We start from the raw sequence: 21180 nt of genomic DNA, 5'->3' as shown, positions 1-21180 counted from the left end.
CAGTTCAGACTCTGTGTTTTTGTTTGTCACTTCTCCTGAGGACAGTTCAGTCTCTGTGTTTTTGTTTACTACTCCTCCTGAGAACAGTTCAGACTCTGTGTTTTTGTCTGTTACTTCTCCTGAGGACAGTTCAGACTCTGTGTTTTTGTTTGTTACTTCTCCTGAGGACAGTTCAGTCTCTGTGTTTTTGTTTACTACTCCTCCTGAGGACAGTTCAGACTCTGTGTTTTTGTCTGTTACTTCTCCTGAGGACAGTTCAGACTCTGTGTTTTTGTTTACTACTCCTCCTGAGGACAGTTCAGACTCTGTGTTTTTGTCTGTTACTTCTCCTGAGGACAGTTCAGACTCTGTGTTTTTGTGTTCGACTCCTCCTGAGGACAGTTCAGACTCTGTGTTTTGGTCTGGTACTTCTCCTGAGGACAGTTCAGACTCTGTGTTTTTGTTTGGAACTTCTCCTGAGGACAGTTCAGACTCTGTGTTTTTGTCTGTTACTTCTCCTGAGCACAGTTCAGTCTGTGTTTTTGTTTGTCACTTCTCCTGAGGACAGTTCAGTCTCTGTGTTTTTGTTTGTCACTTCTCCTGAGGACAGTTCAGTCTCTGTGTTTTTGTTTGTCCCTTCTCCTGAGGACAGTTCAGTCTGTGTTTTTGTTTGTCACTCCTCCTGAGGACAGTTCAGACTCTGTGTTTTTGTCTGTTACTTCTCCTGAGGACAGTTCAGACTCTGTGTTTTTGTCTGTCACTTCTCCTGAGGACAGTTCAGACTCTGTGTTTTTGTTTGTCCCTTCTCCTGAGGACAGTTCAGTCTCTGTGTTTTTGTTTGTCACTTCTCCTGAGGACAGTTCAGACTCTGTGTTTTTGTCTGTTACTTCTCCTGAGGACAGTTCAGACTCTGTGTTTTTGTTTACTACTCCTCCTGAGGACAGTTCAGACTCTGTGTTTTTGTCTGTTACTTCTCCTGAGGACAGTTCAGACTCTGTGTTTTTGTTTAAGACTACTCCTGAGGACAGTTCAGACTCTGTGTTTTTGTGTGTCACTTCTCCTGAGGACAGTTCAGTCTCTGTGTTTTTGTTTGTCTCCTCCTGAGGACAGTTCAGACTCTGTGTTTTTGTCTGTTACTTCTCCTGAGGACAGTTCAGACTCTGTGTTTTTGTTTACTACTCCTCCTGAGAACAGTTCAGACTCTGTGTTTTTGTCTGTTACTTCTCCTGAGGACAGTTCAGACTCTGTGTTTTTGTTTGTTACTTCTCCTGAGGACAGTTCAGTCTCTGTGTTTTTGTTTACTACTCCTCCTGAGGACAGTTCAGACTCTGTGTTTTTGTCTGTTACTTCTCCTGAGGACAGTTCAGACTCTGTGTTTTTGTTTACTACTCCTCCTGAGGACAGTTCAGACTCTGTGTTTTTGTTTGTCCCTTCTCCTGAGGACAGTTCAGTCTCTGTGTTTTTGTTTGTCACTTCTCCTGAGGACAGTTCAGACTCTGTGTTTTTGTCTGTTACTTCTCCTGAGGACAGTTCAGACTCTGTGTTTTTGTTTACTACTCCTCCTGAGGACAGTTCAGACTCTGTGTTTTTGTCTGTTACTTCTCCTGAGGACAGTTCAGACTCTGTGTTTTTGTTTGTCCCTTCTCCTGAGGACAGTTCAGTCTCTGTGTTTTTGTTTGTCACTTCTCCTGAGGACAGTTCAGACTCTGTGTTTTTGTTTACTACTCCTCCTGAGGACAGTTCAGACTCTGTGTTTTTGTTTGTCCCTTCTCCTGAGGACAGTTCAGTCTCTGTGTTTTTGTTTGTCACTTCTCCTGAGGACAGTTCAGACTCTGTGTTTTTGTTTGTCCCTTCTCCTGAGGACAGTTCAGACTCTGTGTTTTTGTTTGTTACTTCTCCTGAGGACAGTTCAGTCTCTGTGTTTTTGTTTACTACTCCTCCTGAGGACAGTTCAGACTCTGTGTTTTTGTCTGTTACTTCTCCTGAGGACAGTTCAGACTCTGTGTTTTTGTTTACTACTCCTCCTGAGGACAGTTCAGACTCTGTGTTTTTGTCTGTTACTTCTCCTGAGGACAGTTCAGACTCTGTGTTTTTGTTTACTACTCCTCCTGAGGACAGTTCAGACTCTGTGTTTTTGTCTGTTACTTCTTCTGAGGACAGTTCAGACTCTGTGTTTTTGTTTACTACTCCTCCTGAGAACAGTTCAGACTCTGTGTTTTTGTCTGTTACTTCTCCTGAGGACAGTTCAGACTCTGTGTTTTTGTTTGTTACTTCTCCTGAGGACAGTTCAGTCTCTGTGTTTTTGTTTACTACTCCTCCTGAGGACAGTTCAGACTCTGTGTTTTTGTCTGTTACTTCTCCTGAGGACAGTTCAGACTCTGTGTTTTTGTTTACTACTCCTCCTGAGGACAGTTCAGACTCTGTGTTTTTGTTTGTCCCTTCTCCTGAGGACAGTTCAGTCTCTGTGTTTTTGTTTGTCACTTCTCCTGAGGACAGTTCAGACTCTGTGTTTTTGTTTACTACTCCTCCTGAGGACAGTTCAGACTCTGTGTTTTTGTTTGTCCCTTCTCCTGAGGACAGTTCAGACTCTGTGTTTTTGTTTGTTACTTCTCCTGAGGACAGTTCAGTCTCTGTGTTTTTGTTTGTCACTTCTCCTGAGGACAGTTCAGACTCTGTGTTTTTGTTTGTTACTTCTCCCGAGGTCAGAGGCCTGTAGGACAATGCTGGATTAACAAGTTTGGGATATCTCTCCGTTAGCAGGATTGATTTATCAAGAGTTTCGCATTTCAGATCAGCTGTACGATGAAGCTGGTTATCAACTCGCTAATTGCAGCAAGGGTTTTCCAATCCAGATCAGTGGGCGCTCACATAAAAGGGGCGGTGTTTGCAGCGTCTGACCAATCACAAACATGGAGAAACCCTGCCTTTCTCAAAGGAGGAACAGACAATCATTCTTAAAAAATATGAGGAATTTGAATCAATCATCCAGGCCAGAAGCAACACTGTCGCCGCAGCGAACGCCAGGAATGAATGCTGGCAGAAAACTGCTGACTCTGTTAATGCGTAAATTCGTCAGATTATACGATATTAATTCATTGGACAATATAAACGGACAGCACTCTGATCACTCCTTTTCACTTTATTAAGGCACAGATGTTTGGGGCGGAGCTTCCTCTGTGAATTTTGTGTTTTAATATTAATTCCTCACCGTGACGGCATGAGTGGTTGTGCATTTCATTTCATGTTTCTGCAGTAAAGGTTTTTACACACTGGGTCCTTGATTTTCAGATGCGTTTTTTTCATATTAATCAGAAAAAATGTCACGCACTCGGACCTTGCACACTGGATCTGATGCCTTTTTATTTGCCTTCACTGTGAAAATTCCTAAAAGGTGGTAAATAGTTTCGTACTGCGAGTCTGCGTCTCTGTCACTCCTTTAAAATCCTGCTGGATCCATCCTGACACAGAGCTCCACTCAGCACCCATTCATGCGTCAGAGCGCAGAGACAAGTTGGAGAGATGGAGGCAACTTTTTAATTCAGTCTCTGTTATGAGCTGTGAGTAGGCTAATGTAGCCTCTTTATCTGTTATGTTTCCATGGTTTATATCCACATAATAAATGAGCAAACTTTGGTGTTTAAAGTGAGGTTTCAGGGTGAGAGAGAGGGAGGAGGGTCCGGTGAGGGTGAGCAAGCGAGGAGGAAGCAGTGGACACTGTTTTAAATCATCACTCACCCATTTAAATGACTTGGACTGATGCCAAATTTCACATAAGATCGAGCCTGTTCCGACAAGAAAATTTCAGCGTCAGTGTGCAACCTGGATTAAAACATGAGCTCGATTTTCTTTTTTAACGTGCGAAAATTTGGCTGAAATAATCAGACCCAGTGTGCAAAGGCCATTATGTGTGACCATTATTATTAACGCCATTATTTCAGCTGAACCCTGGTGGAGCAAAAAGGACTTGTGAACAGAAGATCAAATATAAAAACATGCATCAAAGCGGTGAGGGACGAGGCTTTATTTCTCCACACTGTCTCTGCTGTATGGATGAAATCACCGGAATTAACTATCATCTATCTCTAAATATTCTTTCTCTCCTAAGCGCTCTTCTCTTCTTCTGTGCACCAACCAGGATCTTCTAAGAATGGGCAGGCCATTTTCCAAGAGAGCTGATTGGTCAGGAGGCGGGGCTTTTATACTCGCTGATCTCTTATCCAGAACATAACCTGCTCCGGAGCAGGTTAGCCGTTCAGCATAAGTTACCATGGTGATTTATCCCGGTAAGAAGTGAACCAGCTTCATCGTACAGAAAATCCAGGGTTAATCCTGAACTTATCTGGATAAGAAAATCCAGCGTCGTCCTACAGAAAATCCAGGGTTAATCCTGAAGTTATCTAGATAAGAGGAACAGCTTCGTCGTACAGGCCTCTGTTCAGACTCAGTGATTTAGTTTGTTACTTCTCCTGAGGCCAGTTCAGACTAAAATGTGACTAAAGCTAAAAAGCATTTCATTTAGAGACTAAAACTAAGACTAGAATTAAAAGTTGCTGTCAAAATTAACTACTAATATCTCTGTGTTTCTTGTTTGTGTGTGTAATGGGTGCTTTTTCAGATGGCGGATGTGGAACTGGTGAAGAAAATGCTTCGGGCCATCCTCCAGGCCAATAAAGGCGGCGTGTCCTTGTCCCGTTTGAAATCAGAGTACAAGGAACTGACCGGGGAGCTAATACCACACAAACAGATGGGACACAACCACCTGGATGCAATGCTAGCTAGCATGCCCTCGCTAGTACGTGTGGAGAGGAACTCCTCTGGAGAGGTACGTGTGTCACAGACAGACGGATAGACGCAGCATTAACTGAAGGACTGACTGTTTGATCAATCTGATCATTTACACATGTGGACAACATATTTTATACCCTCGTGTTGAAGAAAGAAAACCCACAGCCGTCACTAAAATAACTGGAAACTGACAAAAGTAATAATACATTTAAATTCACTGAAAATTAACGAATGGAAAACCAAACATTGCTTTTGAATTGTGGTTCAACAGAATCATTAAAAAACAATGAAAGTGGCCTGGCAGGTTACCAGTCAGACTTAAATAACTTCTTTCTCATTGGTGCAAAAAGAAAGCGAGCTTCAATACTGGGGTATTTCTAGAGAAGGGTGTTTAGTAGTCAGCAGTAAGTTTATTAGTCTTAGCTGCAGGTCAGCGTGCTCTCTTTAAGGAGTGCATGTATGACACTTTCAAATGCAGCTCTCAGATTATGTTGTTTGCTCCGTGTAAATAAGGAAAAAGAAAAGAAAGCATGCTCAAATATTATACTGGTTTAAATTTAAACATGCACTGAAAAACATCCACATGGCTTTATTTTTCTGCAAGCATGCCTCTTTGTGTTAGCACTTGTCCATTCACTTTCATCAGCTGTTTGGGTCTGCAAGCCTCAAAGGAGAGGAGCACAGCTAAAGACAAGCTTTGATTTTTACTACTGAGTCTGTGCTGTGGACACAAACAGATGTTTTTATGTGCTTGAGTGCAATCAGACTCCTCCGGTCTGAAAGAGAGAGGGAGGAAACTTTCACAGAAACGTCAGAGATCTCAGGTCCCTGTGTGATGCCATACCAAAGAAACTAGAGAGAAACTAGTGGGACATGCTAAAACAGTACTGATCCTCTCTGGATCCCAGAGTACCAGCGAACCACACATGCCTGCAGTCAGCACCACGCACCGTCCTGAGATCCCTGCATGTAACTGCAATACTGATCAGCATAGTTACCGCCTAACCAGACTACTACTGCTTACCTTACAGCCCTACTTACTATACCATCCCTTAAATCAGTGGTTCTCAAACTGGTGAAATAAGTTAAATGATTAAAGTAATGCCATGGCATTAAAAATCCAGTAAATACACACAGGGACCACAGCGCCATAAAACAACCACATGAACCAATGACTCCCACATCAGTCAGCTCTGGGCCAATAAAATATCATATCACATATCACATTAATCTATCACTTGTCAGGCATCAGTCACACATTGGTGTGCAGGTCCAGCTAGCATCGATGGATAAATATTTAAGCACGTCCACTTCATCCAGTGATGCTAGACCCAAACCAGAGAAAACATGAGGAAGCTACCTGGAGTTTGCTTTTAGTGAGACCCACAATGTGTTGTGTGTCTTCATGTGGAGCCATGCTAAGCCAAGCTATAGCGTCATCTGATTAAAAGCATGCAGAGTTTAAAGACAAAACTAAAGAAAGGGTGAGGAATACATCCACCAACAAACAGGAATGGTGAGCCTGACCACAACCTCAGGAAAAGCACAGAGGGATTCTGGTTTCACTGCTCTAAGGATCCAAAAAGTAAGAAGCTACACTCAACTGGACAAGAGCTTGTGTTTAGGTTGCAGAGTTTAAATCATGGCGTCGTGGCTCAGTTGGTCAAAGTGCCTGTCTAGTAAACAGGAGATCCTGGGTTCACATCCCAGCGGTGCCTTCACTTACCTCTGATACAGTGATACTCAACGTCTGGCTCTTATGTCTTCATCATAAATATCATTCCCCCAGAAATCCTTAAAAAAGGGAAATTTTCTGTCCTTTTCACCATTTTTTGCCACTTTTTTCCAATTTTTGCCACTTTTGTCCCATTTTTTGCCTTATTTAAGCTATCTTTTGCCAATATATATATCTTTTTTCGTTGTTTTTGCCCATTTTGACACTTTCTTTGCAATTTTTTTACTATTTTTTGCCATTTTTATCCCATTTTTGCCCCTTTTTTAATTTTATTCTCCTAATTTTCACCCACTTAATTTACCTTTTGTCATTAAATACCAATTTTTTCTTCGTTTTTGCCCATTTTAGCCACTTCTTTTTGCCACTTTTATCCCATTTTTGCCCTTTATCACCACTTTTCACCCATTTAAGCTATGTTTTGCCATTAAATACCACTTGCTTTCTATTTTTTTTGTCCATTCTTGCCACTCTTGACTGTTTTTTGCCACCGGTAACTCATTTTTCAAGAGTACCTTGCTGCAGACAAGATGGCTGACATACATCCAATCCATACCAGAAGTCTCAACTGGAAGTCCGTACATCTAAGGTTAGGCTTAGGCATTAAAACCCGAGTGGTTAGGTTCAGGGTAAGGCAGTGGGGAAGGTGATATATTTGAGATCCAGCTCCAAGGGTTAGGCTTAGGCGCGAAAAAGACTGGCAAACAGCTGAGTCCAGCGCTTGGGACTTCCCATGTCGGCCATCTTGACTGCAGTTGGGTCCCTCTCCATTTTTTTGCCACCCATTTTTGTTGCTTTTTGACCATTTGGCCATCTTTAACATATTGTTGTTGCTACTTCCAGCTGTTTTTCCACTTTTCACCACTTAGATTGTGGCTCTTGCGAAGGTATTTTTCAAAGGTTTGGCTCTTTGGTTGAGCAGGGTTGAGTAACACTGCTCTGATAGCTTGAATTTTCATCAAACTTGGTAACAGTACCTGTGATGACTTGTTCTCTAATGGTAAAAGGCTGACAGGTACAAAACAAAGCAACGGTGCCTTCTCCAGATCCTGCAGGATAGTCATTTTCCTTCCAGGTAGGTGTGACGGGCTTTTCTCCTCTCTGCCTCGGTGGGATTGGAGGGGAAACTTTGATTTGATCAACAACGGTGGAGTTTTCATGCATCATGCCTCAGAGATTTGGCTCATGGTACACAGCCTGAAGTGGCAGGCCAATGAGATGCCAGCGTGAGTGTGCGTGTCTCTGTGGCGCAATCAGCCAGCGCGCTCGGCTGTTAACCAAGAGGATGGCGGTTCCAGCCCAACCAGGGACGAGAAGTACCTGTTCCTGGGTGCTCCAGGAGTCAGCAGGACCTCCTCCTTGAGTCAAAGACTCACATGGGCTGTCTTTAATCAGCGTGGGGGTCCTTGGAAAATGTTCTGCCCTGTGAGGGGTCTGTAGCCCCCCTGCCTTAAATAGGACTGACTGTCATATCAAGAGACCAATGACAAAACACTGGCTCCCTGAACAAAGTTACTAAAATCATTGAGTTTCTTATTTTCTCTCTTTCCAGACTGTGTGTTTTGCCTCGGGGGCTGGAGAGACGACCCATGTAGCCAAAATTGTAGCTCGCCAGCGCAGCGCCAAAAAGACGGGTCGACCCCACATGGTGAACACCCAGATGAGGGTGAAACCAGCAGCTCCACTCGTCCTGAATGGTAAGATTTAGGAGCCCCATTCTGAGGCATGTGGGAGTGTAATAGAGTTTAAATGTCATAGTTATCCCTTTTTATAGATGATTACATATTCTCTGGTAAATACCATAGTTTTCTGCTAGCATGGAGGCTGAACAACAACATTGTTGTCTGTATTTATTGGTCAAAACTCAGTGACAGGTTGAACCAGTGGGCTGCTATCTTTATTCTTATCAGCCTTGCTTCTCTTCCACAGGGTTTTATTATTTACACAACAAAATATTTACATATCAATGACTGCCAGATCAGACTGCCTCAGTCTCTGTAATCTGTACTTTGGAAATGTGCATTTAGTCCTTAAAGGGTTGGGAATTCAAACACACTCACTCAGGCAGACAGATACTCTTTATTCAGGACTTATGAGATATACAAAGACATCAGCTCACATCTTCTATGACTGTAATGTTAACCCTCTAGTCATCATAACATTCTTTTCCTGACTTTACTGCCTACCTACAAACCCACTTCAAACATGCGTAAGCAGAAACAGTCACATGTTTTGGAGCAGATAACTTCACTGAGATGCTGCAGAAGTAGGTGGTGGTAGTGGAGGATGAGAGAGGAGTGGCAGAAGAGCGCCGGATGAATCAGAAATCAGAGGAAAGGAAGGGGATAAACAGGAAAGATGTAAGAGAGACAGTAACAAGATTTTAAAATAGGGCTAAGATACAGTAGATAAATATGGAACAACTGTGAGTGAAGACCAACCTCTTTTTCTCTCAAATCATTCACCAGGATGTTGAAAATGATGGGAACACAGGCCAGAGAATGTGTGTCCAAGCTGGTGAGGAAGAGCGCCTTCTACAGCTAGGGTGGAGTCCTTGTCCTTCCTGATATTTGCATGTTTGTTAGGACATTTTATTGATTTTGTCAACATATTACGACTACTTTTGACTGGTTGGTTGGTTGGTTGGTTGGTTGGTTGGTTCAGCCAGCCAACCAACTGACCACCCAGCCAAACGTATTGCCAAAATCAATTAAACATCCTTACTAACATGCAAATATCAGGAAGGACAACAACCTCCACCTAGCTGTAGAAGACGCTCTACCTCACCAGCATGGTCACACATTCTCAAACAGAAATCTGAGCATCAAGAAAAGCCACTTGTCCATCCCAACAATAAGCTTAAACCCCGGTTTCCCACAGTCTCTCCTGAAGATACGTTATTAGAGGTAATGATTGTAATGAAACTGCTGCACTGAGCTCCATCACACACCAAAAGTAACCAAAGCTGCCAATCCAGATCAGTGTAGGCAGTCATGAGGGCATGATATCGTAGAAGTGACCAATCAGTAATGGGCCAGTTCCAACCAAGGTTCCCACCCCAGTGTTTCAGTGTTTGGAGAGCTTGTTCACCTGCTACAAGAGCGTTCAGTGGAGTGGAAGGATTCTGTAGCTTGGCTAGATGGCAGAGATGCCTGTAGATGACTGAGTCCCACTGTAGTAAAGAGGTCATTCAGTCTCTGAAGGACGTGAGTTTATCATGGCAGTATTTAGGATCAATGATAGTTGTGGTCTTCGTGTTGCCTGCCTTGATTTGACACATTTTTCATGGGTGCAACCCACATACTCAGCTCTGCTGCTCATCCCACAAATGCATGATGCTTACGAATGTGGCATCATTTAAAAGGGAAATAAACAGGCTTTCCAACGGTATAAGATTTATTACTCAGAAGCATTGTTACAACAAAGAAATAATGTACCAAACACAAATTGCCTTACTTTTTGTTTTAAGTTTATATGGCTGAGTAGAGGAACAGCTGGGTGGGAGTACTTCTGCAGCAGCAGCCTCCAGTCTCCTGGTACCTCCCCCAGAGACCCCTGTAATTCTCTCCTCTTTGGTCTCCTCCACAAATCCCTCCATGAGCTTTGAGTGATTCAGAGTTCATCACCAAAACCCCGTCATGTCACCACACCTCATTCTCACTCAGTGTGCTAATGTGTCTGCCTTCAGCTGTTAGACTTTACAGGACAGTCCCATCTGTGGACCCACCATACTGCCAGCGCTGTGAGAGGGTGTGTTTGTGTTTTAGTTTGGTTTTAGCCCACGTGTGCTTTCTCTTTCTCTGTGCAGCTAAACCCCAGTCCTCCCTGAGGCAGCCCAACCATCGGGGGCGAGGTGTGGGCAGAGGAGGGAGCGGGGGCCGAGGAGCCGGCCACGGAGACATCAGACAGGCAAGAGACATGAGGGATGGCCAATCAGAGGGCAACACGGGGACATATTCAAACAAGACGTCCAATCAGAACACACCTTACAGGAAAGGGAACCCACCTGCAGAAAAGTGAGTGAAGAGAATTCTAGACATTAGAAAAGTGAAATAAATAAAGAAAACAGCAGCTCAGAAAAATATCAGACTTATCCTACATGATTCCCAGTTAGAGACAACAGTGGAGTTATTTAGTCTGGTTCATTTCACTGTGTTTGTAAGAAGGAAACCAAGAATCGTCTTTTTTTATTACAAAATATCAACAGAGCAGGGACCTTTAATTTATTTATTTTATTCAGGGTTTGGAAAAAAGTGAAAGAAAAAAAATTCATAACAAGTATAAATAAGCATTAGATTTGTGAAATGTACATACACCGATCTACATATGCACACACACATATAAACATAAATACACAGATGCACTATAGTGCCAAAAGTATTCACTCACCCATCCACATAATGTAAATCAGGTGTTCCAGTCTCTTCCATGTCCACAGGTGTATAAAATCATCACCTAGGCATGCAGACTGTTTCTACAAACATTTGTGAAAGAATGGCTCGCTCTCAGCAGCTCAGTGAATTCCAGCGTGGTACTGTGATAGGATGCCACCTGTGCAACAAGTCCAGTGGTGAAATGTCCTGGCTCCTAAATATTCCACAGTCAGCTGTCAGTGGTATTAGAACAAAGTGGAAGCCATTGGGAACCACAGCAACTCAGCCACCAAGTGGTAGGCCACGTAAAATGACAGAGCGGGGTCAGTGGATGCTGAGGTCATAGTGCACAGAGGTGGCCAACTTTCTGCAGAGTCAATGGCTACAGACCTCCAAACTTCATGTGGCCTTCAGATTAGCTCAAGAACAGTGGTAGAGAGCTTCATAAATGGGTTGCCATGGTAACAGCTGCATCCAAGCCATGCATCACCAAGTAAAATGCAAAGCGTCAGATGCAGTGGTGTAAAGCACGCCACCACTGGACTCTAGAGCAGTGGAGACACCTTCTCTGGAGTGACTGATCACTCTTCTCCATCTGGCAATCTGATGGACCAGTCTGGGTTTGGCGGTTGCCAGGAGAACAGTACTTGTCTGACGGCATTGTGCCAAGTATAAAGTTTGGTGGAGGGGGGATTATGGTGTGGGCTTGTTTTTCAGGAGCTGGGCTTGGCCCCTTAGTTCCAGTCAAAGGAACTCTGAATGCTTCAGCATACCAAGAGATTCTGGACAATTCCATGCTCCCAACTTTGTGGGAACAGTTTGGGGATGGCCCCTTCCTGTTCCAACATGACTGTGCACCAGTGCACAAAGCAAGGTCCATAAAGACATGGAGGAGAGAGTTTGGTGTGGATCAACTTGACTGGCCTGCACAGAGTCCTGACCTCAACCCCATAGAACACCTTTGGGATGAATTAGAGCGGAGACTGAGAGCCAGGCCTTCTGGTCCAACCTCAGTGTGTGACCTCACAAATGTGCTTCTGGAAGAATGGTCAAAAATTCCCATAAACACACTCCTAAACCTTGTGGAAAGCCTTCCCAGAAGAGTTGAAGCTGTTATAGCTGTAAAGGGTGGACCCACGTCAGATTAAACCCTATGGATTAAGAATGGGATGTCACTGAAGTTCATATGTGAGTCAAGGCAGGTGAGCTAGTACTTTTGGCAATATAGTGCATGTATGGAGTCCAGACCTGAATGTTTTGATATGATCATATTTTAGACAACCCATGCTAGTTTCAGGCTGATCCATGAAATTTACATCAGGATGAGCTCAAGGAGCTGATTCACCACTGCACAGAAATAAACGTCCTTTAGTCAGAGGGTGTGGCTTTTGAATTTTGAATAGTGCTGTGTCAGTGAAAATATGTTAATGTTGATACAGATGAGTGTAACTTAATGGACCTCTGTTAGTAAGATCAGGTCACATGTCTATGACATGCTTTAGTTGGTTGTTATATAATGTTGGCTGTGACTGAAGTCCTGAAGCTTCAGATTTAGCTGCCGTGCTTCAAACAGCAAACACTGGCCTGTTCAAAGGTTCTGTTGTTGTTGTTGTTGTGTTATTAATGATCTCCTTTAAGAGTGGTTGTTTTTTCTTCAGCTATGCTACAGCGGTTTGAGCCAGTCTCTAGTTACCTGTATGACTGTCATGATAAATACTCCATACAGGTGTTTATCTGATGTCAGAGATTCCTCAAAGGACCTAAAGAAAGATTACACTGAAAAACCAGGTTTATTTAACCTTTAACAAAGAGAAACTGCTCTGAAACTATGAGATCAGTCAGAGGTGAAGAATTCAGCACTATTGTACCACAATACGATCAATATTGTTTGGTAAGAATGATTTTTTTTATTAGTTTATTTTTATAGTGTTTCATGTCATGTAATTCAAAGATGTGCCGTTTTGAAATCCGAGTTTCTTTTCCATTCAGACAGAGAAGGCCACAGCACCTGTGTAAGGCTGTGAGTAATGGTGGACTTGTTTTTGGAGTGTATTCATATTTAGATTCTAGCACAGAGCGTTCCACTAACACGCTCAGAAAGACTGGATCACATTAGAGCATCTGTGGATGTCCATGGACTCTAACTTTCAGCTACGCTAATAAAACAGGAAACAGTATTTTGGAATCACTTATGTTGAAGTTTTGCTTTTGTTGGTCCCCATCTTTAGTTCTTAGTTGCACTAGAAAATAGATCAAAATCTATAGTTTATTTCAGTTTTCAATCTCTTGTAGTTCTCTTCCTCTCGCTCTGCCACTGATTGAGGACCTGATAGAGCTCTGGTGTCTGAATCAGCCTCTCTGCTGATTATTGAGCCCTGGGCTGAGGAATATTTCCTCAGATTGTTCTGGTTCTTTCTGCTCCTGTCCTTAGTTTTCACCGTCTTCATCCACATGCATGTATTTGGCATATTTCTATTGTCTGCCTTTGTTTTGTGGGTTTCCCCGGCCAGTGTTCTCTGAACTTTGGGTCTGTTCTTTAAACTCTGTGAGTTCACACACACTCTGACCCCCTTTATGTGCTTTCCCCCTATTTTTGAAAATGTTGTCTTTTTGACATGAGCACTAGAGTCCAACTTTCATTCAGCCTGAATTCAATGAAAGCTGGGCACATCTTTATAAAGAACCCGTGTAAGCAGTGTTACCCAACCCTGCCAAACCACAGAGCCAAACTGACCAATAGCTTTATATAAGCCACGATGTAAGGGGTGAAAAGTGGTGGAAAATGGGCCAGAGTGGCTACAAAAATAAGTTAAGGCTGGCAAAAATGGTCAGAAAATGGCAAAATCAGGCAAAAATGAGTTACAGGTGGCAAAGACGGTCAAAAATGTCAAAAAATGTGTGAAAAGAGGCAAAACTGGTCAAGTGACTAAAATTGGGAGAAAAAGAGGCAAAAATGGGTAAAAAGCGAGCTGAAAGGGAAAAAGGCAGCTAAGACTGGCAAAATGGGGGAAAAGTGGAGAAAAATAGGGAAAAGGCAGCTTACATAGGCAAAAAAAGGGGGAGAAGTTGCAAAAACAGGATAAAAGAGGCAAAAATGGGTAGAAAGTGATCAAAATTTGAATTACAGGTGGCTGAAAAGTGGCAAAAAAATTGGGAAAATTGCAGAAACGGGACAAAAGAGGCAAAAACTGGTGAAAAGGGACAAAAAATTGTGAGAAAAAGGCAAAAATGGGTGAAAAGTGATCAAAATTTGAATTACAGGTGGCTAAAAAGTGGCAAAAATGGGGAAAATTGCAAAAAAAAAAGGACAAGAGAGGCAAAAACTGTTGAAAGTGACAAAAAGGGGTGAGAAGTGATAAAAATATTAGTTACAGGTAGCAAAAAAAGCATCTAAAAAGTGTCGGAAAAGGGCAAAAAGCAGCAAAGACTGGCAAAAATGGTGGAAAAATGCCTTTACAGGCAAAAGGCAGCTTAAGTTGGCAAAAAGTGGCAAAAAAAACAGGGGGAAATTTAGCAAATCTCAAAAGCAGGATAGAGGAACCAAAAACTGGTAAAAAGGGGAAAAAGGAAGTAGCAAAAATGGGCTAAAAGCAGCAAAAATGGAAGTGGCAAAAAATATAAAAGAGGGGCAAATAAGGACAATGAAAACTGACCAATACGACTTGCAGTGGTAGTTTAATTTCTGGGGTCAAAGTGTCCCCTCTCTAAGGTATTCTGAGGGATATTATTTGAGAGCCACACACTGAGTTTCACTGATCTAAAGTCTGACTGCATTGTCTCTGCACTGCTTTAACACAGAACCATCCAGCTCTCTGAGCGTTTTCCACCCTCATCTATAAATGGCTCTGTTCAACTGTTAACTGTGAAAACAACTGACATCAGTCCTCTGTCACTGCAGTCGTCCCTCCGCAGCACAATGGGGGGGCAGGGAGGGAGGCCCGGTGTGTTGGCGAGGGACACAAGGCCGGAGCAGGGAGGATGTGAACCCTTTCTAATCCGTGCTCTATTCTCTGGTAGATTAACACTGGTAAACCCACAGAGTGAATCAGCACATCTCTGTGTGAGCCTGTAGGTCTCCATCCAACAGAATGCTGGACGCAGGACATTACCACCGTGGGTGTGTGGGTGTGTGTGTGGGTGTGTGTTTGTGTTGGTGGGTGGGTGTTCGGGTGTTCTGGGGTTTTATGAGTGGCACAGAAAATAAGAGAGCAAATATCCTGTTAAAGAGCCTTAAATGAAACACATGCTGTAGTTGGATGGAAGGTCTGTAGGCCCGTCAGTGACTAAAGGCTGGACTCAAAAACCCAAACCAACCAGTCTGAAGTAGCTCTGCTGAGGAGAGAGATGTCAGCGTCATCAGTCAGCTCCATGGTGGTCTAGACGCCATCGTAGAAGCGATGTTCATATTTCCGTCATTCTTTGGCTCTCAGACTCATCTTGCTCCTTTCCTAGCTGAGGTCAGCCCTCCACACGGGTCTGTGTGTGCCTGAGAGGGTAACTGAGCGAGTGACGCTTCTTTCAGAGCCGTACAGACCCGCTGTGGGCGGGGTTTAGTCGTACTCCGAGCCCATTGTAATGGCTGTCCCCACTGCTCTAAATATCTCAGATGTAGCTTTAGCATAGCGTCAGTTTTACTAGAACTGGACCACGTTTCTGTAGGAAAGAAAAAATACAAACAAAATAAAAGCTTTTGTGAAAGGTGCAGTCGTTACAGTGGGGTCAGTCGTTTCTTTTTTAAAGAGCTGGAGCCACACCTGAAGCTTGTCTTCATGAATGTCTCTGACCAGCCTTTTATTCTCAGAGAAGCTCCACCATCAACGACCTACAGCAGCGATAGCCTGGCAGCTCAACGCTAGCGCATGCACAGAATGTCAGTTTGTCTTGTGGTGTCCGTTCTGTCCGTCATTTTCCTCCAATCACCTTCCAAGAATCTTCTGAATCTTCGTCTTAATCTAGAGGAAATGCTTGTTCCTGTTAAAAACCCCGGCACCAGGCTTTGTGCTGAGACTGAGTGAAACGTGCTTTCCTGAGGAAGATGAGCACAACACAGAACTTAGGCTCATACCAGCTGATCCAGCAGTGAGTCATCAGGTCACATGACCCAGGACAGTGATCAACTGGCCCAGATCTTCTCATCCAGCCCCCAGAACATGATCAAATTCAAAATATGTGCAGAGGGGAGATTCTAGAGGAAAATGTTGCAGTGTTGTGGGATTTTAGGGCTGGAGCACTGACCAGTACGAGAACCCTATAGTATCTGTAGGATTATTTTTCTGTCACAACTTTTCCATTTTGGGGCCTTATCATGCTCCAAAACTCACCAAATTTAGTGGCTTGTTAGGTCCTGGTGAAAAATTTCCTATTCTGGTGGTTCCATTCATGTTGCTCAAAAAATGGACCCTCAGGGGCCCCCAACGTCCTTTTTTGGGGGCCCCTCCCCAAACTTTAAGCGATGTGCATGAAACTTGGTACACATATGTATCAAGTCCAGACGATCAAAAAACTAGTATACTCTCTTTTAAAAATATGTACAGGAAGTGAGATCTTAAAGGAAAAGTGTCCAATTTTAGCCACTTTTTTGGTCGATTTACAGCCCTCGCATCTGATTGAACTAGTCCAAGGGGACTTTTCTTTTTCACTCCACAATGAGTTTGCCTCAAACTAGACAAGTGTGACATCTCAGCTTGTACTCTGAAGGGGTTTTAACCACAAGGCATTGTGGTTATTAGCCTCCAAAGTTGGACCAGGACTCTTGGCACTGTGCCAAAAGATCATTTTCTTAATAACTCAGCAGTGCTGGCGCCAATCTTCGTGAATTTTCACAAGCATGTCAATACCGCCACCCTGAATACATCCATGCTCAATATATCTCATCATTTCATCACAGCGCCCCCTGCTGGAAACAAAAACATGTTTTTTTTTACATATTGTGTCGTCATTCCTACATGGTTGGTCTGATCTTCCTCAAAGTTGTTCTAGAACAATCCTTACACGTTTTAAGATGCCAGTAGCACATCAAAAACTGAATGTCCAATCTCTCTTTTTTTTTTTTTTTTTTTAGTTTTCATGATAAATTGTCATTCCCTGATCGCTTTTACACATCAGTATCCACCTTTGTCACTCTGCCTCCTGCTGTTGAGGGGCATTATTACCTCATTAAAAAAGAGCACCGTGCTCATGTTTTTCACCTAATGACAGTATAGGGACCGATCTCACTGTTGGAGCCTTACACTTGCATACATTTGCAAACACAGTGGACTAACACCAGCAGATGACATGGCTCCCCAAACCACTGCTGACTGCAGAGACTTTATACTGGACTTAAAGCATCTTGGATTCTGAATGAGCAACAGTCCAGTCCCTTTGTCCTCAGCTTGAAGGGAGAAAGTGAGGGAGATGAAGAAACGTCTTGTTTGGGTAGTAAACAGCATGGTCTGAGGACAGAGGGTCATGCATAAGTAAAGACGTGCTTTGTCATTGCTGGTTAGGAAGCCTCTGGCAACAGCCAACCTCGTGGTCAGGCTCCCTGACGTGTTTCTCCTCCCAGTGAAGCCTGATGCAACACTGTATGGTGGAAGTAGGCTAATCGGTTTGTCAGTGAGGCTTAGCTGAAAGTGAGACACGCTGGTTTGAACAGGGATAGTCTAATTGGATAGTCAGTGCTCTTCGTTTTTACTGGGCCTGAGCCTTAAGAGGGAACCCCATCATAGTTAGTATGACACAGGATAAGGAACTTATTCTTTACAAGTACAACAAACACTAAAAATGCACCACTGCTGTTAGCATAGACATGGCCTGGACGTCCTCATCGAATAAAGATAACACCACAACAGTTTCAAGTCTGAATTCTGATGTTAATGAATGAAAATGTCTGTTTCTGGAGGCTGGAAAAGTCTGGTATCTGAACAATGTTCTCCTTATGGGCTTGTTTAAATGGCCTGTGCTCTTCTGTCTTTGTCCAGGTCAGAAAAGAGGATGACCCTCCCGACGAGGTTTCAGAAGGAGGTGCATGCCCACCTCTCCAGAAACTCACAGCAGATGGGTTGTAAGTAAGACGAGCTGCTTTTAAATATATGCCATTTAAATGAAGAACTCTGATGTCTGGAGCATGACTTCTAAAATTTAGCGTCAGTCATCGTCTGTAAGCACAGGATGGTTTTAGTTTATCCTGGAGGAAAGTCTCAGTTCAGCTGTCTCATCCCCTTCATTTCATCATGTGTGTAGAAAAACCTCAAACCCTCTCAGTCTGAGCTTCTAATCTAATGTCTGTGTGGTGTCAATGCTTTAAAGCAGTGATACTCAACATGCACATGTGGCTCCTTCATGCTTTAATCTGAAATATCGTTATCTCAGAAAACCTTCAAAAAGGGAAACTTTGACCTCAGAAATGATCTTTGTAACTCACATTCATCAGTTTGTTTCAGACACTTTTACCGTTGGCTTTAACTGCCAACCTTCATTTTCTTGTCTGCATATTTTCATTGCCCTTATTTAAAATTTTGTCCTTTTGTTTTCATTTTTTGCCACTTTTAGTCCATTTTCACTGCTTTAAGCCTGCCTTTGACTCTTCTTTTGCCACTTTTTGTCCATTTTTGCCACTTTTTCACCAGTTTTTCACCTCTTTTATCCTGCTTTTGCCATTCTTTTCTGGGGTTTTTTGCCATTTTTTTTTACCATTTAAGCTGAATTGTCATTAAATTCCACTCTTTTCCCCATTATTTCCACTCTTTGCTCCTGTTTCCCACTATTCCTACCTCTTTGCCCATTTTCTTCACTTTTACACACTTTTTTTCCCAACTATAATTCAACTATTGGTAACTTCTCACCCATTTTGTTCACTTCATACCCATTTTCTGCCATCGTATGTCTACATTGCCCCATTTTCACCCATTTTTTGCCTCTTTTTGCTGATCTTTGACCATTCTTGCCACTAATAATGTATTTTTAATGCCACTTTAACCCTTTTTTGTCACGCTTCACCACTGAGATTGTGGCTCTTACCAAGGCATTTCTCAACAGTTTGGCTCTTTGGTTGAGCAGTATTGATTAACACTGCTTTAAAGCAGGTGTTCTCAACCTTTTCAGCCTGCGATCCCCTAAATAAAGGTGTCAGAGACCGGGGATCCCCACTGTACCTGAAGGTGGTTGAACACAGCCATGAACGTTCAACAATAGTCATGTGGAGACAAGGCCGTCCATGAGGGGGTTAAAGGGGGGAGCCTTCTGAGGCCCAGCCAAACTGGGACCCCATGGAGGTCAACAAAATCCTGGTCTCATGTAAAGTTAAGCTGTGATATCCTTATTTTATATTTAACCTGAGAAAATAACCACTCTTATCAGTGAAACAATTCTCTTTTTTAAATCATTTGTGAAGAATATAGCCTTCTTAAAAATGCTAATCTACTTTGTTAAAAAAAAAATCAAAATGGGTTAAAAATTGAAAAAAAAAATGGTAAATAATGGCAAAAAATGGTGGAAAAGGTGATGATGTTGGATCTTAAAAGTAGCAAAAAATGGGTTACAGTGGCAAAAATGGGCATAAATAGCTGTAAAAGGAAGTTAAAAAGTGGCTGAAATGGCTTTAAATTGGCAAAAATGGGTGGAAATTTGGTGAAATGGGAAGAAAAATTGATACAAACCTGCAAATAGTGCTAACTGAGAGAGAAAAAATAGGCAGAAATTGGCTGGAAACTGGTCAGACTGGCAAAATGGGCATATCAGATAGTGAAATGGGGTTAAAATGGGAAAATTTGGGCATGAAAAGTGGTAAAATGGGGTTAATAGAGGCAATAATGGGTCAATAGAGGCAACATTGGGCTTAAGTGGCAAGAATTGGTTTAGAAGTGGCAAAAACAGGCAGAAAAAGTGATAAAAGAATCAAAATGGCAAAAATAAGTTTTCAATGGCAAAAATGTGTTAAAATTATTGGCAGAAAATAATAAGAGCTGGTTAAAATTTGGCAAAATTTGTGTTAAGTGGCACCAGTTGAATTCTAAAAATTTCTTAGTTTTTATTAAGGAATCTGGAGACCCCAAGGGGGTCACGACCCCAAGGTTGAGAACCACTGCTTTAGAGTTGAACCAGCTCTCAGGAGTGCTCGACCTCCTCCTTACCTCTTTAGCATTTCATGTTTTTAATAAACTCCCTAAAACCACTGAGACTGAAACAATTCAATCAGGAATGACTTTACCTGTCATCCATTTTTCAGAAATCCATCCGTCAGACATTTTTATCAAATATAAATAATGTTAAACACATATTTATCAGGTCTTTCTTGGTGAAAAATGCTGCTTTCTTTGGAAACTTCCAACTTTAGGAGTGTATTATTCCTGCTTGGATTTTTCATTTATCACCATGCAGCACAGACAGCATGACACAGTCATATTTAGCTAAAATATCTCAGTCGCCCCCTTGTGGCTGGCTGCAGTATACAGACTGATCTCACTGGTGGGGCCTAAAACTTAAATACATTTGAAAGAAAATAAAAAATATGTACTAAAATATGTTAAAACATTTTTAAAAATATCTCTAGTTTTTTATTTTGAAAGGTGGGCCCCCAGAGTGCCTGTTTAGGGAAAAGCTTGTACAGATATAGTTGATGACTCCTGGCTTAGAGGCGCTCACAGTGAAGACGTCAGACATTGATCTTTGGTTTACACATGCTGCAGTCCACAGTAAGTCTTAGGAACAGAACTACAGCACTGATGTGTTACATGTCCACATTTATTTATCTCCTCAGCAGCCTTTAACTCACATGAAAGCTTAGGGAAGGGAAAGCCCTACAACCCTCAGCAGGTCCAGACTCACATCAAGGAGATTCTGGAGAAGTACAGTAATGGCTTCTGGGTTTCAAAGCTGCCACAGATCTACAAAGAGCTGTACAAACAGGAGCTGCCTGCTGAGGCCATGAAGGACCTGGAGGGATGGACCAGCATCTGCACCGTATGTACTCCCTATCTTACTGTTGAATGGAGTGGATTTGTTCAAACAAAACCAGCTCTGTGGAAATAAAAGTTCTTCAAACATGGTGAAAGCATCAGCCCATGTGTGACAGGGCGGTTCACTCCTGCATTTAAAGGCTGTACATTCACTAAAGGATGTGTTTGTTCTCTTAGGTAGAGAAAACTTTCAGCAGCAACACCTCAGAGCTCTTACTGTACCCGGCCAAGGACCAGAACACCACCTCCTCCCCGTCACTCGCCCACGGCCCAAGCTCACCCTCCTCCTCCCCTGACCCTGCTTCCAACGCCCCCACAGACAAACAGACGTGCGTCGCTGTCCAGGAGGGACCCATCAGCGCCCATCAGATTC

The 21180-nt window shown here is 42.8% G+C and overlaps 1 protein-coding gene and 1 non-coding gene across 4 annotated transcripts in view; both read left to right on the top strand.

Moving 5' to 3' along the window:
• Window positions 1-21180, top strand: part of tdrd7b (tudor domain containing 7 b) — a 37001-nt gene that overhangs the window by 1375 nt on the left and 14446 nt on the right. The window contains exons 2-7 of one of the 3 annotated variants that reach the window (XM_041779168.1): window positions 4595-4801; window positions 8049-8193; window positions 10305-10512; window positions 17832-17914; window positions 20612-20811; window positions 20985-21180. The exon at window positions 20985-21180 is cut by the window's right edge and continues 170 nt beyond it. In XM_041779168.1, coding sequence (XP_041635102.1) covers window positions 4595-4801; window positions 8049-8193; window positions 10305-10512; window positions 17832-17914; window positions 20612-20811; window positions 20985-21180 — 1039 coding nt within the window. Of the gene's footprint in view, window positions 1-4594; window positions 4802-8048; window positions 8194-10304; window positions 10513-17831; window positions 17919-20608; window positions 20812-20984 lie in introns of those variants that run through there. The other 2 variants (XM_041779167.1, XM_041779169.1) reach the window with 2 other exon arrangements.
• Window positions 6409-6482, top strand: trnat-agu. Its single transcript has one exon. It is a non-coding gene; the product is annotated as a tRNA-Thr (tRNA).

This window comes from Cheilinus undulatus, linkage group 22 (assembly GCF_018320785.1).
Source record: "Cheilinus undulatus linkage group 22, ASM1832078v1, whole genome shotgun sequence".
NCBI lineage: Eukaryota > Metazoa > Chordata > Actinopteri > Labriformes > Labridae > Cheilinus > Cheilinus undulatus.
Note: the sequence above shows the minus strand (reverse complement) of the source record. Positions and strands in the feature narration are given on the sequence as shown.